Consider the following 19,981-nt stretch of genomic DNA (forward strand, 5'->3'; position numbering starts at 1 on the left):
CTTGGGCGGTGTGTGTGTGTGTGTGTGTGTGTGTGTGTGTGTGTGTGTGTGTGTGTGTGTGTGTGTGTGTGTGTGTGTGTGTGTGTGTGTGTGTGTGTGTGTGTGTGTGTGTGTGTGTGTGTGTGTGTGTGTGTGTGTGTGTGTGTGTGTGTGTGTGTATTTATGTATAGATAGGTCTGTCTGTCTAAAAACCCAGGTGTGGCATATAAATAAGCTGATTAAACAGCATGATCATTACACAGGTGCATCTTGTGCTGTGGACAATAAAAGGCCACTCTAAAATGTGCAGTTTTGTCACATAACACAGATGCCTCAAATTTTGAGGGAGCTTGCAATTGGCTTGCAACTGACTGCAGGAATGTCCACCAGAGTTGTTGCCAGAGAATGTCATGTTAATTTCTCTACCATAAGCTGCCTCCCAATGTCGTTTTAGAGATTTTGCTTGTATGTCCAACCGGCCTCCACAAATTTGAAGCAACATCTCAAGACATCAGTTAAAGTTAAAGCTTGTTCACAAATGGGTCTTCCAAATAGACAATGACCCCAAGCATACTTCCAAAGTTGTGGCAAAATGGCTTAAGGACAACACTGTCAAGGTATTGGAGTGGCCATCACAAAGCCCTGACCTCAATCCTATAGAAAATTTGTGGGCAGAACTGAAAAAGTGTGTGCGAGCAAGGAGGCCTACAAACCTGACTCAATGACACCAGCTCTGTCAGGAGGAATGGGCCAAAATTCACCCAACTTATTGTGGGAAGCTTGTGGCTACCCGAAAAGTTTGACCCAAGTTAAACAATTTAAAGGGAATGCAACCAAATACTAATTGAATGTATGTAAACTTCTGACCCACTGGGAATGTGATGAAAGAAATAAAAGCTGAAATAAATCTCTCTAGTATTATTCTGACATTTCACATTCTCAAAATAAAGTGGTGATCCTAACTGACCTAAAACAGGACATTTTTACTAGGATTAAATGTCATGAATTGTGAAAACAGAGTTTAAATGTATTTGGCTGAGGTGTATGTAAACTTCCGACTTCAACTGTATAACGCAGCCCCTGCACGCAGTTAACCTCGGTCTAATTATATAGCAAGAGACTGCAGATTCTGTCAAACAACAACTTAAATATAAGATGAGCAAAAATGAAGTAATCAACAATCACTCAAAATGGTTCTGAGATGAAAGCTCAACAAACAGATTTGTCTCTCTCCTTTTATAGAAAGTACATCCTCTTATCTGTGTGACAGTTAACCGATGTGCAGAAACGGCCAGGGAACGGAGTTGTAAAAAGTCATTTATCTCATCTGCAATTCCCACATAGCTAAATTCCTGCCGATTATATACACAGCAGGTCACATACTATGGTCGAACCCAAATGGCTCATAAACCCGTGTGCTCTGATGACAAGACAAGTTTGTATCAGTAAAAAATACTAGCATATAACAATGGACAATTCTTTAATGAAAAAACAGTATAGTGTGTCTAATTAATTAATGAATTTCCTCCACCGTGCCAGGAGAACCGGTTTGAGTGTGTCAAGAACTGAAATACTGCTGGGTTTTCACGCTCAATAGTTTCCCATGTGTATCAAGAATGGTCCACCACCCAAAGGGCATCGAGCCAATTGACACAACTGGGAGAAGCATTAAAGGTAACATGGGCTAGCATCCCTGTGGAACGCTTTCGAAACCTTGAAGAGTCCATGTCCCGACGAATTGAGTCTGTTCTGAGGGCAAAGGGGGTGCAATTCAAATTTAGGAACGTGTTCCTAATGTTTTGTACACTCAGTGTATGGCACCACTGAAGGTTCTATATAGAACCAAAATTGGTTCCATACAGAACACTATTATATGGAGCCCAGCTGTTTTATATGGAACCAATATTGGTTCAGTGAAGAATAACCTGATCAAAGAACACTACAAAAGGGTTCTATATAGAACCTTTAGGGGTTCCCTTTTTAGTTGTATCCAGAACATTTTTTTTCTAAGTGTAAGATGTTAGGTGACTTGGTGAGAGGTATCAGTAGCTTCATTGGGCAGGCCCGGCTCCAGGATGAAATGCCTGAGGGGTTATTTTAAATCAATGGGGACCACAACTAGTATTGCTTTAGAGCCCTAGAATATAAGGTAGATTGGTCCTACTACTATTCAAATGTCAAGTCTACACAACGTAAAACTCAAAAGGCACTCGCACATCTGAGCAATCTTTTTTGCAGGTGCATGGTGAGAGTTGAACAAGATGAAGGAACAAGGAGCTGTATCACTGATCCTTAATAAGCTTACGTATCGGCCTCGCGGCTTTCGTCAGAGCTTTTGTGATTTTTTAAAATTAGCACCCTTATGTAGACCTAGCCCCACCCACATCCGTTCCACGCATCGAAGTGGTTGGAGGCGAAGGAAAAACAAATAAGTGCTCCCAAATATAACAATATGCATTTCATAAATATTAAAATAAATTGTGTAAATAAGACGTATTAAACACGTCTGTAAAACCCCAATGAGGACATAGACCTGCCGAGCAAGTTTTCATAAATCATTGGGTACATCGTACGAAAAATTCAGAGTAATCTGAAATAGGGACATAATTCATGTTCAAATTCACAACATAACATACATAGGCATTTCATCATTAAGACCTTTAGGAAATAATGTCTGGAGGGTGAAAATCCAAAAACATGATCTTTTACTCAGAGTATTATTTACATTACCTCCCCTATCTGATATCGTAACGTTCTCAATGCCACAAAATCTAAAGGTAGAAATGTCATACTTTAGGTCATTAAATTGTACTGCGACTGGATAATCCCTGTTGTTTCTCCTGATTGAACTTTTATGTTCACTAATTATCTGTTTGAGAGAACGAGAGGTTCTCAATGTTTAATACAACTATTTTCCTTAAAGATCATTAAAACTATCCATAATTCCTATCAAGACTAGTATAAGTGATTAGGCAAACGTCAAAATACACATTTTAAACATTACATATCACAGCCCACATGGACATTTAATAATGTAAATAACATGGGTGGTGGAACACAAAATAATGGAACCATTTTCCTGTATGTGGGTGGCAGAAAAATTTGACTGAAATAGTCTACAAAACGTCACGTTCAATCATTTGAAGAAAATACATCTATAGGCTACATTTCAGTCGAATTTGTGACACAATGAGTAAGCTGTGCTAGGAGAACTGAGGATGGATCGACAACATTGTAGTTACTCCACAATACTAACTTAATTGACAGAGTGAAAAGAAGGAATCCTGTACAGAATAAAAAATATTCCCAAAACATGCATCCTGTTTGCAAAAAGGCACTAAAGTAATACTGCAAAAATTGTGTCAAAGCAATTAACTTTTTTGTACTGAATGCTAAGTGTTATGTTTGGGGCAACTATCATAAAAGACATTACTGAGTACCACTCTCCATATTTTCAAGCACATTGGCTGCATCATGTTATGGGTATGCTTGTAATTGTTAAGGACTAGGGAGTTTTTCAGGATAAAAAAGAAACATACTGGAGCTAATGAAAGGGCAAATTCCTAGAGGAAAACCTGGTTCAGTCTGCTTTCCACCAGACACTGGGAGATGAATTCACCTTTCAGCAGGACAAAAACCTAAACCAGAAGGCCTAATCTACACTGGAGTTGCTTACCAAGAATTTTGACTTAAATCTATTTGAACATCTATAGCAAGCCCTGAAATGGTTGTCTAGCCATGATCAAGAACCAATTTGACAGAGCTTGAATAATTTAGAAAAGAATAATGGGCAAATGTTGCACAATCCAGGTGTGGAAAGCTCTTAGAGAATTACCCTGAAAGACTCACAGCTGTAATCTCTGACAAAGGTGCTTCTTGAAAGTACTAACTCAGGGGTGTGAATACTTATGTAAATGAGATACTTCTGTATTTCATTTGGTATGAATTTGCAAAAATGGATTAAAAACACATTTTCACTTTGTCATTATGGGGTATTGTGTGTACATAGATGAGAGAAAAACAAATATTTAATCCATTTTGAATTCAGGCTGTAACACAACTAAATATGGAATAAGTCAAAGAGTATGAGTACTTTCTGAATGCCCATTTATGTACACTACATTTAAAAAATCAGCCAAACAACACATGCAGATGTCTTCTTCCTAGCTGCTCTGTATTCACAAGAGTGGACATTTCTTTCACTTGGTGTTTGTTTTGTCTGCCATTAAATCATGCATTTCAAATGCTCTTTACAAGAGGTATGCTTCCCCAGTCCTTTAGTGTTGCCATTGTCATGGTTTCAACTTGAGTAGCCAGTTTTAGGGAAAGCTCTGCCCGAATTAGCATTTAAGCCACTCTCAAGTCTAGCATTCAAGCCACTCTCTGTGATTGAACCAGGCGCTACAAAAACCCAGCTTTCTCCCACTGAACAGGTGCTTGATGTGATGGTAACCTGCTGGTCTCTTTTAGATCTTGTTGGTCAGCAGGCGGCATGGGGGCTGGTATTACTGCTAGGCTCCTCAACCTTGGTGGTCAGGCTAGTAGAATGCTCCTTGAGCTCGGTATCACTCTCAGCATGGTGATCCTCAGTTTTTTTTCCTTGGTGGACTTCGGATATCCATGCTCATCAAAGCTTAGCCATTAACTTGCTATAATTATTCAGCGTTACCAAAACTTAATGAAGCTAGGTGCTAGCTAGCCTAGTAGCTGTAGCCTGCTAGCTGTCTACAAAAAGTGACCAACTTTTTTCCCTCTCTGTGAGAAGAAAATTGCCAATTTGACCCTGCCCTGGGATCCAATGAGCTTCTGAAACCAGGTAATGAAGCGATGCCTTATGACATTGCATGGCTAGGTTCCCAATCAGAATGCATTTCTGGATTTTAACTACTAAATATTGCATTATTACACCCTCCCTCCCACTCCTCAGTGGACACCCGGCATATAGCCTTGGTCCTGGTCTACACCCCTGAGACACCCACAGGCCACTACCACAGTATCCCTGGAGAAATTAGGGGTAAATGCCTTGCTCAAGGTCACAGCCACAGATAGAATGAAAAAAAAAAAAAATGTTTTATGGGGAAACAAAACTGTGGGTGGGGGCTGCTGGGCATAAAATCTATCTAGGGGGGCCATTCCCGGCATTACCACCGCAAAGCACCGGCCCAGTCATTTGGCTTAATTTAGGCCTGAATCACTCATGATAGTAGCTTATCCATAGCAATTCAGTGAGTCAGCGCTGTGGTCCAGTGGCACACACCCACTGCCCGTGAGCGTCCTGCATAACCCAGTCGTCACTTTCATTAGATGAAAGAGATGCATTTAATTTACTAATGCTTGTTTCATGTTTTATACTTGGATGTAATGTTTTTTCACCCATGATTTGTCACTTCTTCATGAAGAAATAAATGCATTGCTACTTTTTCATCAAATAAACATATTATTCCTACTTGAAATTATTGTCATCTATTAGGTTGCTTTTTCAATGAGGGAAAGAGGCTATTGAATGCAAAGAACAGGGCAGCCAAAACCCCAGAATCACTGTGTCTTGTCTAGTTGTTTTTCTTCCTCACCTGGACCCATGCCATATCCTTTGTGATCCTGAAAAACAATGGTCTATTTAAATATCTTCCTCTACTATTATGCCAGCCAAGGGTGATCCTGCCTTTCAGTGTCAGATGGAGAATTCATTCAGCTGAATGACATTTACTCAGACAGATGGTGAATGGGAAGAATAGGTGAGAAAAAAATACCCACCAGTCTTTGAAAGCTATAGCTTCCAAGGGGGCCAGAGGGAGAAAACATTTGCACTGAGCTGATATTAAGAGTCTGTTTATCCCATCCTGACATCGTTGAAATCTCTTTAGATATCCACATAATGAGTAAACTAATGCAACACTTCCAGCAGATATCATACAAGCTGATACGAAGCACATTTGAAGAGTTTCATTCCAAAATACTAAATATACATTTTCATAAATATTGGTAAATAATATTTTTTTTGTTTAAAGAACTTATTAAAGAGATTTTTCCCATCTAATCATGACATGGCGTTGTTTAATGACAGACATGTATTTGTTTGAAACCAATCACTAGATTGGTTAGGTTTCATTTCAGAAAGACAAACGATCACATTTTGATGCAAAATGAGATATATCCGCCTCACTCTCAGATAAAATAGTAGGACTGCAAGGTTTTACACAGTCAAATGTGACAAACAATTAAAAGAATTTTTATAAAAAACTGTACAAACGATACATTTTGGCATCAATATATTAAATACATATATACAGTATAAAAAACATTTATCAATACAATAATGTGAGATCTGGACTCTGGTCAAAAGTAGTGCACTATATCGGGATTAGGGTGCCCTTTGGGATGAGACCTAACTAACCAAAGACTATAGCTAGATTTATGATGTGTAGAATTTATATGTTAGATATACAGGATACGAACATTCCATTCCAGCTAAATAATGGATATATAGGGTTTTGCAACAAAGCCAATTGTAATACACATCTAAAATCTATTCATAAAAAATCTGAGGACAGTCATATTTTTCACACATAAAGGTAACCGTAAGCATTCACTTCCGATGAAAAAGCACAAATGTGACAAATGTGTGAATATAATATTTTCAAAAAGTATTTTCTTTATGTGTGTGTGTGTATGAAAAGTCATCCACACACCAAATATATAAAACTGACAGACAGAGACACATTCATTCCTGTCTTTGAAAGACCAACAAGCCTTGAACAATTGCAGTGCCTTCAGAAAGTATTCACACCCGTTGACTTTTTCCACATTTTGTTGTGTTACAAAGTGGGATTAAACTGGATTTCATTCATGTTTTTATCAACGATTTACCCAAGCTACACTGTAATGTCAAAGCGGAAGAATAATTGTAATATTATTAAAAAACACAATATATCGTGATTAGATATGTATTAAAAAAAACCCTGGGTCAATAAAAATAATAATAAATACATGTTAGAATCACCTTTGGCAGCGATAACAGTTGTGAGTTTTTCTGGGTAAGTCTCTAAGAGCTTTGCATACCTGGACTGTACAATATTTGCCCATTATTCTTTAAAAGATTCATCAAGCTCTTTCAAGTTGGTTGTTGATCATTGATAGACAGCCATTTTCAAGTCTTGCCATGGATCTTCAAGACAATTTAAGTCAAAACTGTAACTGGACCACTCAGGAACATTCAATGACGTCTTGGTACGCAACTCTAGTGTAGATTTGGCCTTGTGTTTTAGGTAATTGTCTTGCTGAAAGGTGAATTTCAGAATTACTTTAGTGCCTTATTTCAAACAGGATGCATGTCTTGGAATATTTTTTATTCGGTACAGGCTTCCTTCTTTTTACTGTGTCATTTAGGTTAGTATTGTGGAGTAACTACAATGTTGTTGATCCATCCTCAGAGACACTGTTATTTTTTTCTTCATTTCAGCTCATAGTGGAGCAATGGGCCTCAACAGTGCATCTCCAGCAAATGCTGTGGTTTCCAGGTGGTTCCTGCCATGTTCATCTCCTTCTCATTTGTCATTCTCCATAATCTTCTTTGGGCGACAAGCCTACCTTTCCATGGCACCACCTGCTGAATTTACATCGTACTAATATACACTTGTATTCTACTGCCATTACTGTGCAACTCGATCACAAGAATTTAACCTGCTAGATGGTTAACACTATACTTATTAGAGCATTTAAAAAATGCTCCATGACTTTTTTCACATTTTGTTGTCTTACAGGCTGAATTTTTAAACTGATTTAATTTAGATTTTGTGTCACTGGCCTATACACAATACCCCACAATGTTAAGGTGAAATTATGTTTTTCGAAATGTTTACAAATGAATAACAAATTAAAATTGGAAATTTCTTGAGTCAGTAAGTATTCAACCCCTTTGTTATGGCAAGCCTAAATACGTTTGGGAGTAGAAATGTTCTTCTCAAGCCACAAAATAAGTTGTACGGACTCACTCTGGGTGCAATAATAGCGTTTAACATAATTTTTGAATGACTACCTCATCCCTGTATCCCAGAACATACAATTATCTGTAAGGTCCCTCAGTCAAGCAGTGAATTTCAAAAACCGATTCAACCACAAAGACCAGGGAAATGTTCCATTGCCTCGCAAAAGCTTCTTTATGTACAGGCTTCTTTCTTTTCACGCTGTCATTTAGAGTATCTACACGGTTGTTGATCCATCCTCAGTTTTCCCCTATCACAGCCATTCAACTCTGCAGCTGTTTTATTGGTGAATGGGTCAACAACAACAAAAAGCAGACATTGAATATACCTTTGAGCATGGTGAAGTTATTGATTACACATTGTATGGTGTATCAATACACCCAGTCACTACAAAGATACAGGCGGCCTTCCTAACTCAGTTGCCGGAGAGGAAGGAAATTCAACATGAGGCCAATGGTGACTTTAAAACAGTTACAGAGTTTAATGGCTGTGATAGGAGACAGCTGAGGATGGATCAACAACATTGTAGGTACTCTTCAATACTAACCTAAATGACAGTGAAAAGAAGGAAGCCTGTACAGAATTTAAAAAAAATCCAAAACATGCATCCTGTTTGCAGGAAGACACTAAAGTAATATGTATTTTGTATTTTGTCCTGAATACAAAGCGTTATGTTTGGGGCAAATCCAAAACAACATATCACTGAGTTCCACTCTTCATATTTTCGTGGCATGTTGGCAGCTGCATCATGTTATGGATATCAGCAAACTGCTGAGAGACCAAAAAGGGGTCACTTTTGTTGTTGCTCTGAAACATGTAATAAATCCCTGCTAGGGGGAAATGCAGGTTAACTAATTAAACAACAGAATATGATCTACATGATCAGTCTGGGTGTGTGAAATAAAAAGTGATTCATGTGAACACAGCTTGAAGATGTAAAGGAAGCTATGTTATTTGTTGCCTAGACTTTACTGCAAATGACAAAAAGACAAAAACTTCAATACACTAATATGGCAGTTAGCCATGACAGCTTTTATAATAGAATGCTTGTGACCACACACATCTAAATATTGCACTTGGGAAAAAAACATCTTAAAGTAGAAATAGAATTAAAGTAGAAATAGAAATAGAAACAAACAGTCATTCTATTTTTGCTCTATTATAGTGGCCACGATAGACATTGATCAAGTGCACAAGGCTACATGTGTGCAAAAGTCATGTTCACTGAGCAAAAAACGTAATAATCATACACACACACACACACGTGTGTCTGTAAAGTTCAACACAACAAAAACAATATCTTTGGGCTACACTGCACATTATTGCATTGTACACTTTCTATCTGTGGACATCTGTTCTACAATGTCAGCAAAAGTGAGAAAAAGGGAAAGTGTGTGGGGTTCCTTTCACCTCTAGTGGCATCCAGCTTAAACCAGGACCAGCTCCTGCTCTACTTGATCCCTGAATCCACTTGTTTAACAAGCAACACCTCATTGTCACCTAATTCTCTCATTCTGAAAATTAAACACATTCTGTAAAGGGAAAACATTAGTTAACAGATAGTTCATTAGCTAGTTAACTAGTTAACATTTCACACAGATTTCCAGGGTCCAGTAAGCAACTAACTTACTGGACGGCAAGGAGTCGTATACCAGTTAATACTATAGCGAATTGGTTAGGTTACTAATGTTAGCTCATCTGATGTTGTAACATTAGCTAGCTAATGTTAGCTGTCTGACTTTATTAGCAAACAACTTTTCACACCATAAGCTCTAATATTTGATTAGATAACTTGGCTAATGTTGCTCAACATTTCTCTGGCTAGCTAACGGAGAATTAGACCCAGCTAGCAAGATACTTAACAATGCTAATACACTTTCCACCACACTTTCTCCATCACCTCAAACTTTCCAAATGCCAGTAGTTTTTCGGTTACAGCTCATGAAGTACACTTCATCCCCGTCTCTGTGGTCAGGCATCTCACCTAACGTTACCGTTCAGGGGACGCGCTCCTGAAGCCCTGAATGCAGCATGCAGTTCGGGGCCTAGCTCAATGTGGGCGGATTCAAACTTTGGGGCCGGGCTCAATGTGGGCGGAGAACCCTTCCTGTCTCCTTCAAAGTCACCTAAGTTGAGGTGACAAACTACTGCACCGATGTTAACATAGCGTTAATTAGCACCCATTTGCACGTGAGCTAGCTAATTGCTCACAATGAGGAAATCTTATTTGGACAAATGTGCCTACTTGATCAGTAAGCCTACATGTACAGTTACGTAATCGATTTGATCGTTGATTTTCGGTGTGTCTTCAATGTATGCCTTGTTGTGTTTGGCTGGCTCTAAATATATATCGTTGATGCCATTCCCTTAGTTACACATAGCGAGTCTACACAGCCTACACATCGTATATACAATAATTAAATCACCAGGTCCCAACATACATGGCAAGTCAAGAAAAGTAATTGTAACTTTTCCCCACTGCAAACTGAATAAGTTAGGACACAGAGGTTGCTCTGAAAACACTTCAAGTCTTTAAACATAAAGAGAAGCATAGCGCCAGCCGTACCTTAAGCCATTCTCTCATCCTCAGCGCAGGAGAAAACCTCCCTGCTTTCGTTTGAAAAAGGGTGCTGTGCCCTCTGAAAATCTTCACGGTTGAATCGTCCGGAATCGTCCGGTTGGAAAATGTAACCCATATGGCCATCACTCATGTCCAACAATCAGGACCTTCCCAAAGAATTGTGTTCTTGACACGAGGAACACAGTACACCTACAATTTGTCTAGGAGACAAATTTAATTTAATTTCCTCTTTAGTGTTCTGGGTTTATTTTTATTTCTTATTTATTGCTCTGGGATTTATCGAGGTCACTTGTAGTGTTCACTGCTCTTACTTATACTGCGCCTGTCCAATACCCCCGGACATGACTGTTTTTATATACTACAGCCAGGCCCTAAGTTCACTACAACAGGGGTGGCCATACTCTTTGAAATCTTCAAACACATTCCACAGTTCAATGAGGTCACTACACATCCAATCATCATGACAGCTTTAAGCTTTAACATAAACAGATGCACTATCTGGTTAAATAAACGCTCATTCGAGTGCGTGAGAACAGAAGGACAGGATGTACATATATGGGCATAACCACATGACCCATAAAATAGGTCATAAATCACTCGTTTGACAGATGCCGTCGACTGTATTCTCTCTCACATACACTGTGTTCACAGAAACATTGCTCGGATCTTGTCCCCTGGACCTTGGAGGACTTTTGGTGTGGATGATGTTCAGGTTAGATATTCCTTTAAATGATTCCACTGAACTGTACCATTTGATTTTCATTTCTTTATTGAAACTTGTACCTTGTTCACACCACAGGGCCTACCAAAGCAAGGTTTCTCAAACAACTGTGAGGTGTTTTGTTGTGAAGGTAAGATGCTATTCAGTATATGATATTAGTCCTATTTTATGTTATAACATATGAAAAGTTACTATTATTTCTGTGCTTGCAGCATGCAAAGCACACTATTGTTATTGCTCATACTTTTTCTTGTTTATTATCCTTGACACTTTTGGGGACCTATTTCCTACAGTTTTTACACTACATACACAATTCATATATTATTGTTATCGTAACTATCAAACTTAACAACCTACTTAACTTACAGTACGCTCTGTACATTGCAATGAAGCACAGTGTGATTTCACTGAGGTATGTATAAATTATGAAATTCTCATCACTAGTGGATATAATGTTTTTTGGGATACTCATCCGATTGTGTGATTTTCTTTTTCAAAGGAAAACATGCAGCAAATTAGGCCATGGTGGTGACTAGTTCTCCTGTGGAACTTTCCCATGACATAAGTTTTGAACATTATCAAAAAGTTTAATTTCCTCATCCTTAAAATCACATGTTTCACTGTAGCCAGACTGACCTGAATATATATTTCCGTATGTAATGTATGTAATGTATGTCGTTCACTCACTAAGGTCTGAAGGAGGTTGAAAGATGGAAAAAGGAGGCGAAAACAAAACACACTACAGGTAGGTGTCATATGATGAGTGGTATAGTCTTAAACCAATGTTCAAAGATTTAACCCCCCCCCCCCCCCCCTCTCCAATATATTTCAGGATGATGTAGAAGACGTCCCCCCCACCAAGAAGTCACAGCATGTCACATCAGCATCCAGCTCTGCAGGATCAGGTACTGTATAGGCTATTAGATAAAGTAAGGTGCATTCCAGTCCACACATCCCTAGAGGTTCCCTTACATGACTTAATGACCCCAGTCTGTTTTCTTTCTAGACGAAACTGAAAACAAAATGCACGGCGAACTGGGAGCTGTGAACTGGGTATGTAGTCTACTGTGTAATGCTGAAGGCTTGATGCGTGGCAAGATATAATAGTTGTGATGACTTGTTGAGTAGTTCTAGATATCACCGAAAAACCCTTTAGTAATAGTGGCTTTTGTTTGCATGGTGGTATTGTGAAAGTGGGGTGTAAATTTGACTTGATCACCCAATGAGGCATTACTCTTAATATGTATACTTCCTTTTTCTTTAATGAAGCAGATGTTCTTCTAAGGGGCACCCACTGGTTCCCTCCCTAGTATAATTGGGATGGACAGGGAAGACCGCATTACAACCCTTAAAGAACTACGGTTGTATGATGGTCTGGATGAAGAGGAAAATATTCTCCTCAAGGAACCATTCATGTTCCAATTACAGAGAGATGATGAGATGTTCTATGTGACAAGAAGAAAATATTCTCCTCAAGGAACCATTCATGTTTCAATTACAGAGAGATGATGAGATGTTCTATGTGACAAGAAGAAAATATTCTCCTCAAGGAACCATTCATGTTCCAGTTACAGAGATGATGAGATGTTCTATGTGACAAGAAGAAAATATTCTCCTCAAGAAACCATTCATGTTCCAGTTACAGAGAGATGATGAGATGTTCTATGTGGAGGCAGTTGACAACAAGAAAATGACTGTCTTTGCCTCTTTAGAGGAGCAGGAGTGAAGCCATTTTTGAGGAGTGTCAAACCTTGTTTTTGTCTGCTGTCTTAATTGTTAATTGTGTTGTTTAGTAAAAATGACGTAGAAGTCACCCGAGTCTATGATCTCTGTACTGGAGCTGGTATAACTTAATGTACAAAGCACATTCAGTTTGTCAGTATGTCTATATGGTATAGTCTGTCTCCATTCTCATGAGGAAAGTAAATAGCAGTATAAATCAAGATAGGTGGTAACTGTATATATATGCTCAATGAAATAACATTTATCAACACAATTCTAACAGTACATGACATACATAAAAAGTCTGTTCACTGCAGTATCTGTAGTATCTGTAGCTTGTCTCAAATAGAGCATGAAGCAAAATGTGTTACAACACATCTGCTGGTACTTTATAGCATATTTCTTACGATCTTCGATCTTCTGAAATACGTTCGTATTCAACGTGTGCCTTACGCAAACGTATGTTTGTATTCTTTTTTTCCATAGTATTTTTTTCCATTTTAAATGATTTTTTAAATTATGCACACAACAAATACAAAAAAACTGAAATATACAAACAAGAGTACATAAACCTAACAGACAGGGGTATTACATTTCAAGATTCATTTTCAATTTGTTAAATACTTTTATGGTGCGTATTGCTTTTTTGTTTTTACATTTACTGATCATTTCAAAATAATATTTCAATTCTATCTTAAATCATGTGAAGAGGTGTTTGTTCTCTGCCCACTTCATTTTATGGACAAAGAATCTTCCATGAAAGATAAACAAATGAACAATGAAAGTTAAATCAGGGTCCATATCATTTGGATCAAAATAAAACATTATGTGTGTGTTTGTATTCAGTGTGTGACTGTCAAACCTCAGATGGACAAAAAAGGGTGGGCGGGGTCAACCGTTTGACTCCGCCCACATTGAGCCCGGCCCGGAATTGCACACTGCAGTCAGGGGTACTTGGCTGTAACTGGCAAGCTTCCTTTCCAGAGCGCCTTGATGCGGTAACTCCTAAATTGGTTGTCTCTTCTCTCTTCAGTCGCGTGCTGCATTCTGTTGTTATGTGAACGATTGGCTGAGCCTTGGATACAGCCGGTATTGCTCCAAACGCGTATCACTCGTTCGCTTACAGCCAGTAGTGATCCAACCCTTTCTCATCTGATCTACACAAATTACGTAGGTCACCTATTTTGGATTCAAAACGGCGAATTTCGCCAAAAGGTGACTAGTTAACATCTCTTGGGTATGCTTGTCATCGGCAAGGACTAGGGAGTTTTTTAGGGTAAAAATAAACGGAGTAAAGCACAGGCAAAATCCTAGAGGAAAACCTGGTTCAGTCTGCTTTCCAACAGACACTGGGAGAAAATCCCTCACCTTTCAGTAGGACAATAGCCTAAAACACAAAATCAATTATACACTGGCTCCTGAGTGGCCTAGTTACAGTTTTTACTTAAATCAGCTTGTAAATCTATAGCCAGACTTGAAAATGTCTGTCTAGCAATGGTCAACAACCAACTTGACAGAGCTTGAAGAATTTTTCAAAGAATAAATGGGCAAATATTGTACAATCCAGGTGTGCAAAACTCTTGAGATTTACAGATGTAATCACTGCCAATGGTGATTCTAACAATATTGACTCAGAGGTGTGAATACTTATGTAAATAAGAGATTTCTGTATTTCACTTTCAATAAATGTGTAAAAAAAAAAAATCTAAACATATTTACACTCATTATGGGGTATTGTGTAGGTAAAACACGTTTTTTTTTATCCATTCTGAATTTAGGCTTTAACACAACATGTGGAATAAGTCAATGGGTATGAATACTTTGAAGGCACTGTATGTACATTGCCAAGATTGATCAAAGTCAACCAAATGCCTTATTTAGTTTGTTAAATCTTGAAATAAAAAAACAAATACAATTTATTAAAAAAGACCTTTATTTAAGACATTCCTGAATGTCAGCTGCATTTGTTATCAGAGTGGTATTCAAAGAACAATACAAAGACCGTGTGACAAACATATGAAAAAATATCCTTTAAAACAAATACAGAAAAAAACATAATTCACTCGCTACCAACCCAGAAATCTGATTTGAGAGTTGCACACCTAAAGGGAAGTTATTACTTCCATAGTGATTTATAATCTGCCAAAGCAGTTACAGGCATGGGCAGGAAAAAAGGGCTACTACAAGAACAAAAACAAGACATGTAGTGTTACCTTTAACCGGTTAGGGAGCATTAAAACATTAAATATACACACAGCTTAATGTGTTTCTAGTTGCGTCTGGGTCTGTTCGGAGATGTAAAGTGTGTACAATAGGGTTACATAGCGTTAAACAAGAATGTAGCCTCCAACAGCAGGGAGGCTACTCGTCATCATCCTCATCGTCATCCTCCTCATCTTCGTCGTCGTCGTCATCAGCAGCTGCGGAGGAGGCAGTATCCACTCTACCATTGGTGCGGTATGATGCAATATCCTGTGGGACACATCACAATTACTTATAGAGCCAGACGGATATGTTTGGACCCAAAACCAATATATCTGCTGACATACTGTTTTACAGAGGGAAAATAATTAAAAAGTGATTTTCCCACACTGAATTCTCAAATTGCCATCCAAAATAGCAGTTGTCCAAGAAATATGCGTCAGATGTTGATTTCTTACATTTGGACAATGGCATCATGAGAATGGCGTTCAGATCAGCATGAAATTCCCCTTTTTCATCCTATTTATTGAATATTGGTGGAATTATCTGCACCCATCTTATTCAAAATCAGAAGTTCATAGGTCAACTTCTAAGATGATTGAATAGAGGATAATCACAGAAAAGCCAGAATTCCAGTCATTGTGAAAATCCCATCTCTGGAAGTTGTATCAAAGCCCTGCTCACCTTGTCGTATTTCTCCTTCAGCGTGGCTGCCTTCTTCTCGTACGGCTTCTTCTCCTCAGCTGCAGAGCTGTTCCACATCACTCCCAGCTTCTTAGCAGTGTCTCCAATGGACAGGCCTGGGTGCTCGCTCTTTATCTTGGCCCGGAAGTCAGCACAGAAGATGAAGAACGCAGACCTGAGAAACAAAACAAACACATGTCAATTCAAAGGGAAGTTTAATTCCCCTCTCGGATTGCTATCCAGTCTATCTGTCATGCAAACCTTGTGAATTATGGTACATACGGCGGTCTCTTGGGGGCATTGGGATCCTTAAACCTCTTCTTTTTCTGGCCATTGGGTGGGATGTAGTTCTTCATTTCTCTCTCGTAGCGGACCTTGTCTTGCTTTGCCATGTCCTCAAACGTTCCTTTTTCTTTAGGAGACATGGGCTGGATGTAGAGGTATAAATTCAGATTACACATCCACATGGCCACAGCAAGACTGTCCACAAGGTCACTCAAGTGTAACAAAACATACCAAGGTGGAAATAAATTCAAAACCATTCTGAATATGGACCAGAAACATGTCACTTCACAATCATTCACTGGTGTGTAATGCTACCTTCCATCGCTCTGAGCATTTCTTGGAGAACTCCGCGAAGTTGACGCTGGCTTCGGGCTGTTTCTTCTTGTGCTCCGCCCTGCAGGTCTGCACGAAGTAAGCATATGAGGACATCTTGCCTCTCGGCTTCCTAGGATCTTTCCCCATGGTGACTTGTGTAGGTCTAGTAGGAGAGGATATAGATAGAGTTTCAACATAACAAGGATAAATTCACCCTGAGCTTTGGCCATATTAAATGAGTGTCCCTCCCTAGCTGCCCATAACAAAGAATGGGGCCTGGGGGTGTGCACATTTGTCTTCTCCTTTTTGAAAATAAACTATTGTAATCGCTAATAATTATCACTTGCTGCATTACGGCAAAACCTTTTTTGCAAATAATTAAAGGTGCAATTGTGCATATGGATGGTGCAGCGTAGCTAGCAAGCTACAATGGCAGTTCGCTAGCATCGAATCCAACCCCCTCTGAATACCAAAACAAAGCATAGCTATCATGGATCCATCCCATTGTTGTGTCGTAGGTAATAGCTAGCTACCTAGCCTTGCAGTGAGCCGTTATAAATAGCTAAATAACGTGTGTGTTGCAAAAGACAACATGGTTACCTAATCTGACTCGTATCAAATGGGACAAAACAAAAACAACTAACGTTAGCTACGATACAGCAAATAAAATCGAGATGCTCTGTTAACGTTGTTAATGTCAGCGCAACGGGCCAAGCTTGCGTCTAGCTAGAGCAAAAATAGCTAACGCTAGATAGACGTAGTAGAATATAAACTCGTTAGATATGTCTGGCTTCCATGAGTTTTTAAAACCAACTAACGTTAACGTAATTAAAGTCACGACAATGTTTTAGTTGGTGCCTAAAAATGTGCTGGCTAGCAGTTGTTTACTGTCTTTTGTTAGCCCACATTTCACTTACATAGCTAGTTAGCAAGCAAATGTTTATGAATGCTCAGCAAAATACACTAAATATTTGAACAAAAATAAATGTCAATGTTGCTATTTCTCATAATTAGCAACGTATTCTAGCTAATATTTTGGGTGTAAATACATACCCTCAGTTAGCTAACCAGCTAACGTTATGCTTCATCAAACAACAATGGGACGATGATTAATATTCGCTAGTAGCGCAAACAATGACGTCACTCTCGTATGGTAATGAAGAATTCTTCAAAATAAAAGCACGCATTTCTAAACATACAAATGTAAATCTTCTTCGGTGGGGTTTTAGTCAAGTGGCCAGGGTTCCGGTCTAGAAGCACGGTTTCGACTGCTCCTACAGTTTTGCTTCCATACTGCAGATGCCCACCCAGAAATACAATTTCCATACAAGGCCACATAGACATGTCAGATTAGAAAATTCCTAATAATACACTAATTGTCACTGAGGCTGATTTTTCCCCCATCACTCACAGCCGAAGATATTATGTTTATAGTTTATATTCATCCAATGTCTGACATGTTTTTGGATGACGTGTTGTTGCTTGCCTGCTACCTGTGCGCACTGAGTGCTAGTGTGCCTGTGGTGTTGGTCTGTGTAAACTGGATGCAAATCCTGGTCCGTATAAACCGGATGCAACACAGATATAGATGAATCGGCATATGCAAATATCAGTAGATTTCCTTGAAAACAACGGACGTCCGGACATCTTGGACGCAGTCTCCAGTTCTTATTTACCTCAGTGGTTTTAGTAGCCTCGTATGAAGCATCCTGATTTAGAGAAACAGAATGTAAGCTTGTGAGATCAGGATGGTTTGTACGAGGCTAGGGTTTTAGTGCAGACGACATCTAACATGTTATATTGCCTCCCACTACTGTATTCAAGGTAGAAAAGAAACACATATTTGAAGGGAAAAAAACTAACATAATCGACAAAACAAAACGAAGCAAAACAGACTCCCACTTCTTCCATCCATCGTTGAAAGTTCCATGTTTCCCAACTCAGGCTCTGGGGCCTGAGAGGGTAGTAAAGGCTCGTGATAGCCTTTCATGTAAACTCCTTCGCCGACAAGTCCTCCAATCTCAGGAACCTCTCTGACGCATCCACAATGATGTCCATCTTTCTAGACTTTTCTCCACTTTGGCAGTGCCGCTGATCACCATAGCCATAAATAGTACAAAGTTCACCTTCTTAACCTGTAGAATATCTGTAGCCTGCAGGTAATGCCTATCCACCACCATGGGGCCTTCAGGACCGCTCGCTCCCTCAACCCTTTTGACAGCCACTGCAAATGATATATTCTGGATGGACCTGACTTTAGCCATTTTCCTTCACCCTCGTTGGGCATTCCTAAAATGAAGCAACATGGTTCCCACCACAATTGCAACATTTCACATGATCAAAACTCAAACCACACTCAATATGATCTTCTCCACAACTTTCATATTTCAATCACAGACACTTTCCACGTGTTAAAAGGCACAACAGCAATCACAATCTTGGTACAAATGCTCTTACACAGTAATTCACATACCTCAACTTCTCCTCGATTTGGAGGGACTTCACTTCAAAAAACAAAAGAACAGATACTCTTCATGTTCTCTCCATTAACTACTCATTTCATCCAACGTGCATCAATCACTCCAGGGATATTTTACATTTCTTCCAATTGCACTTCCCACGAAACGCCAGATATTACCCCCTTGAGGGGTGCCCTGATCCGAAGAGCTACGCACAACATGACAACATTCTCGACTCCAGTACAACGTTACCCAAGCTATTTCTGCTTATCAGGAGTACACGAAATCAAAACAAGTCCACTTCTCGTAATCCTTACTACATTTACTTAAACCATCACTCTTTCCACCAGCTTGGATATTTCAAATGGATTCGCCCCTCCTCAACAAACAGCACTCCTACAAGATAAGAAGGAGCATTCCCAGAACTATCCATTTTGTTTTCCAGCAATACTTTGGTCATTTTTCAATTCTTTTGGACCATTGTCCAATCTTCCTTGCTTTTACCGCCATTAGTTTTGTGTTCACCACCTGCTCCAGCTTCCACCATCTTTAACCAAAGAGCAACCCACTAGTTCCGTCCTCTTCAAGAGTCAGCCACTGACATCAACCTACCCTCTTGCAAAGTGGAGAACTCATTCAAGAGATATTAAATGTTAATCAATGTTCATTTTTATTGTGCTTATATTGTGCTTATATTATTGTGCTTATATTGTGCTTTTATTGTGCTTATAATGTAAATATAATATAAATGCAAGAAGGAATTTGTGGAAACCAATTACAAAAATAATGGAAGACCACTATCAAAAAATACAATGTTCAGATTGGTATGTTCTCAACATTGGGATTTAGAGAAAAAACTATTATACGTGCTGAGGTAAAAGTGGGTTTGGGAACACTCAGTAGGGTCTGGAGAATCTCTATATAGTGTTATTTCTTTGGCGACTGAGGTTTAAATACCTAGCATTACTTCGTACTCCACCCACTCCATTGGTCCCAATGCAATACACTATCGACCTATCTATTACATATTGGCTTATAGAGAAAAAAACAG

General features: G+C 39.0%; 1 protein-coding gene across 1 annotated transcript; it reads right to left on the bottom strand.

Moving 5' to 3' along the window:
- Positions 1 to 14,900: 14,900 nt before the first annotated feature.
- On the bottom strand, positions 14,901 to 17,633 carry LOC115106798 (high mobility group-T protein-like). Its single transcript, XM_029629896.2, has 5 exons — positions 17,525 to 17,633; positions 16,472 to 16,634; positions 16,154 to 16,299; positions 15,872 to 16,046; positions 14,901 to 15,457 (listed from the first exon to the last, which is right to left on the bottom strand). Exons 2-5 carry the CDS (start codon positions 16,616 to 16,618, stop codon positions 15,347 to 15,349), a joined length of 579 nt encoding a protein of 192 aa, XP_029485756.1. The 5' UTR covers positions 16,619 to 16,634; positions 17,525 to 17,633; the 3' UTR covers positions 14,901 to 15,346.
- Positions 17,634 to 19,981: the final 2,348 nt, after the last annotated feature.

This window comes from Oncorhynchus nerka, linkage group LG23, assembly GCF_034236695.1.
Source record: "Oncorhynchus nerka isolate Pitt River linkage group LG23, Oner_Uvic_2.0, whole genome shotgun sequence".
NCBI lineage: Eukaryota > Metazoa > Chordata > Actinopteri > Salmoniformes > Salmonidae > Oncorhynchus > Oncorhynchus nerka.

Bases quoted from the DNA above. Each gene is read 5' to 3' on its own strand.
- LOC115106798 (XM_029629896.2), bottom strand. From the start codon at position 16,618: ATGGGGAAAGATCCTAGGAAGCCGAGAGGCAAGATGTCCTCATATGCT. The intron at 16,300-16,471 runs GTAGCATTACAC...CTCTACATCCAG, and splicing joins AATGCTCAGAGCGATGGAAG to CCCATGTCTCCTAAAGAAAA. The intron at 16,047-16,153 runs GTATGTACCATA...TTTGTTTCTCAG, and splicing joins AATGCCCCCAAGAGACCGCC to GTCTGCGTTCTTCATCTTCT.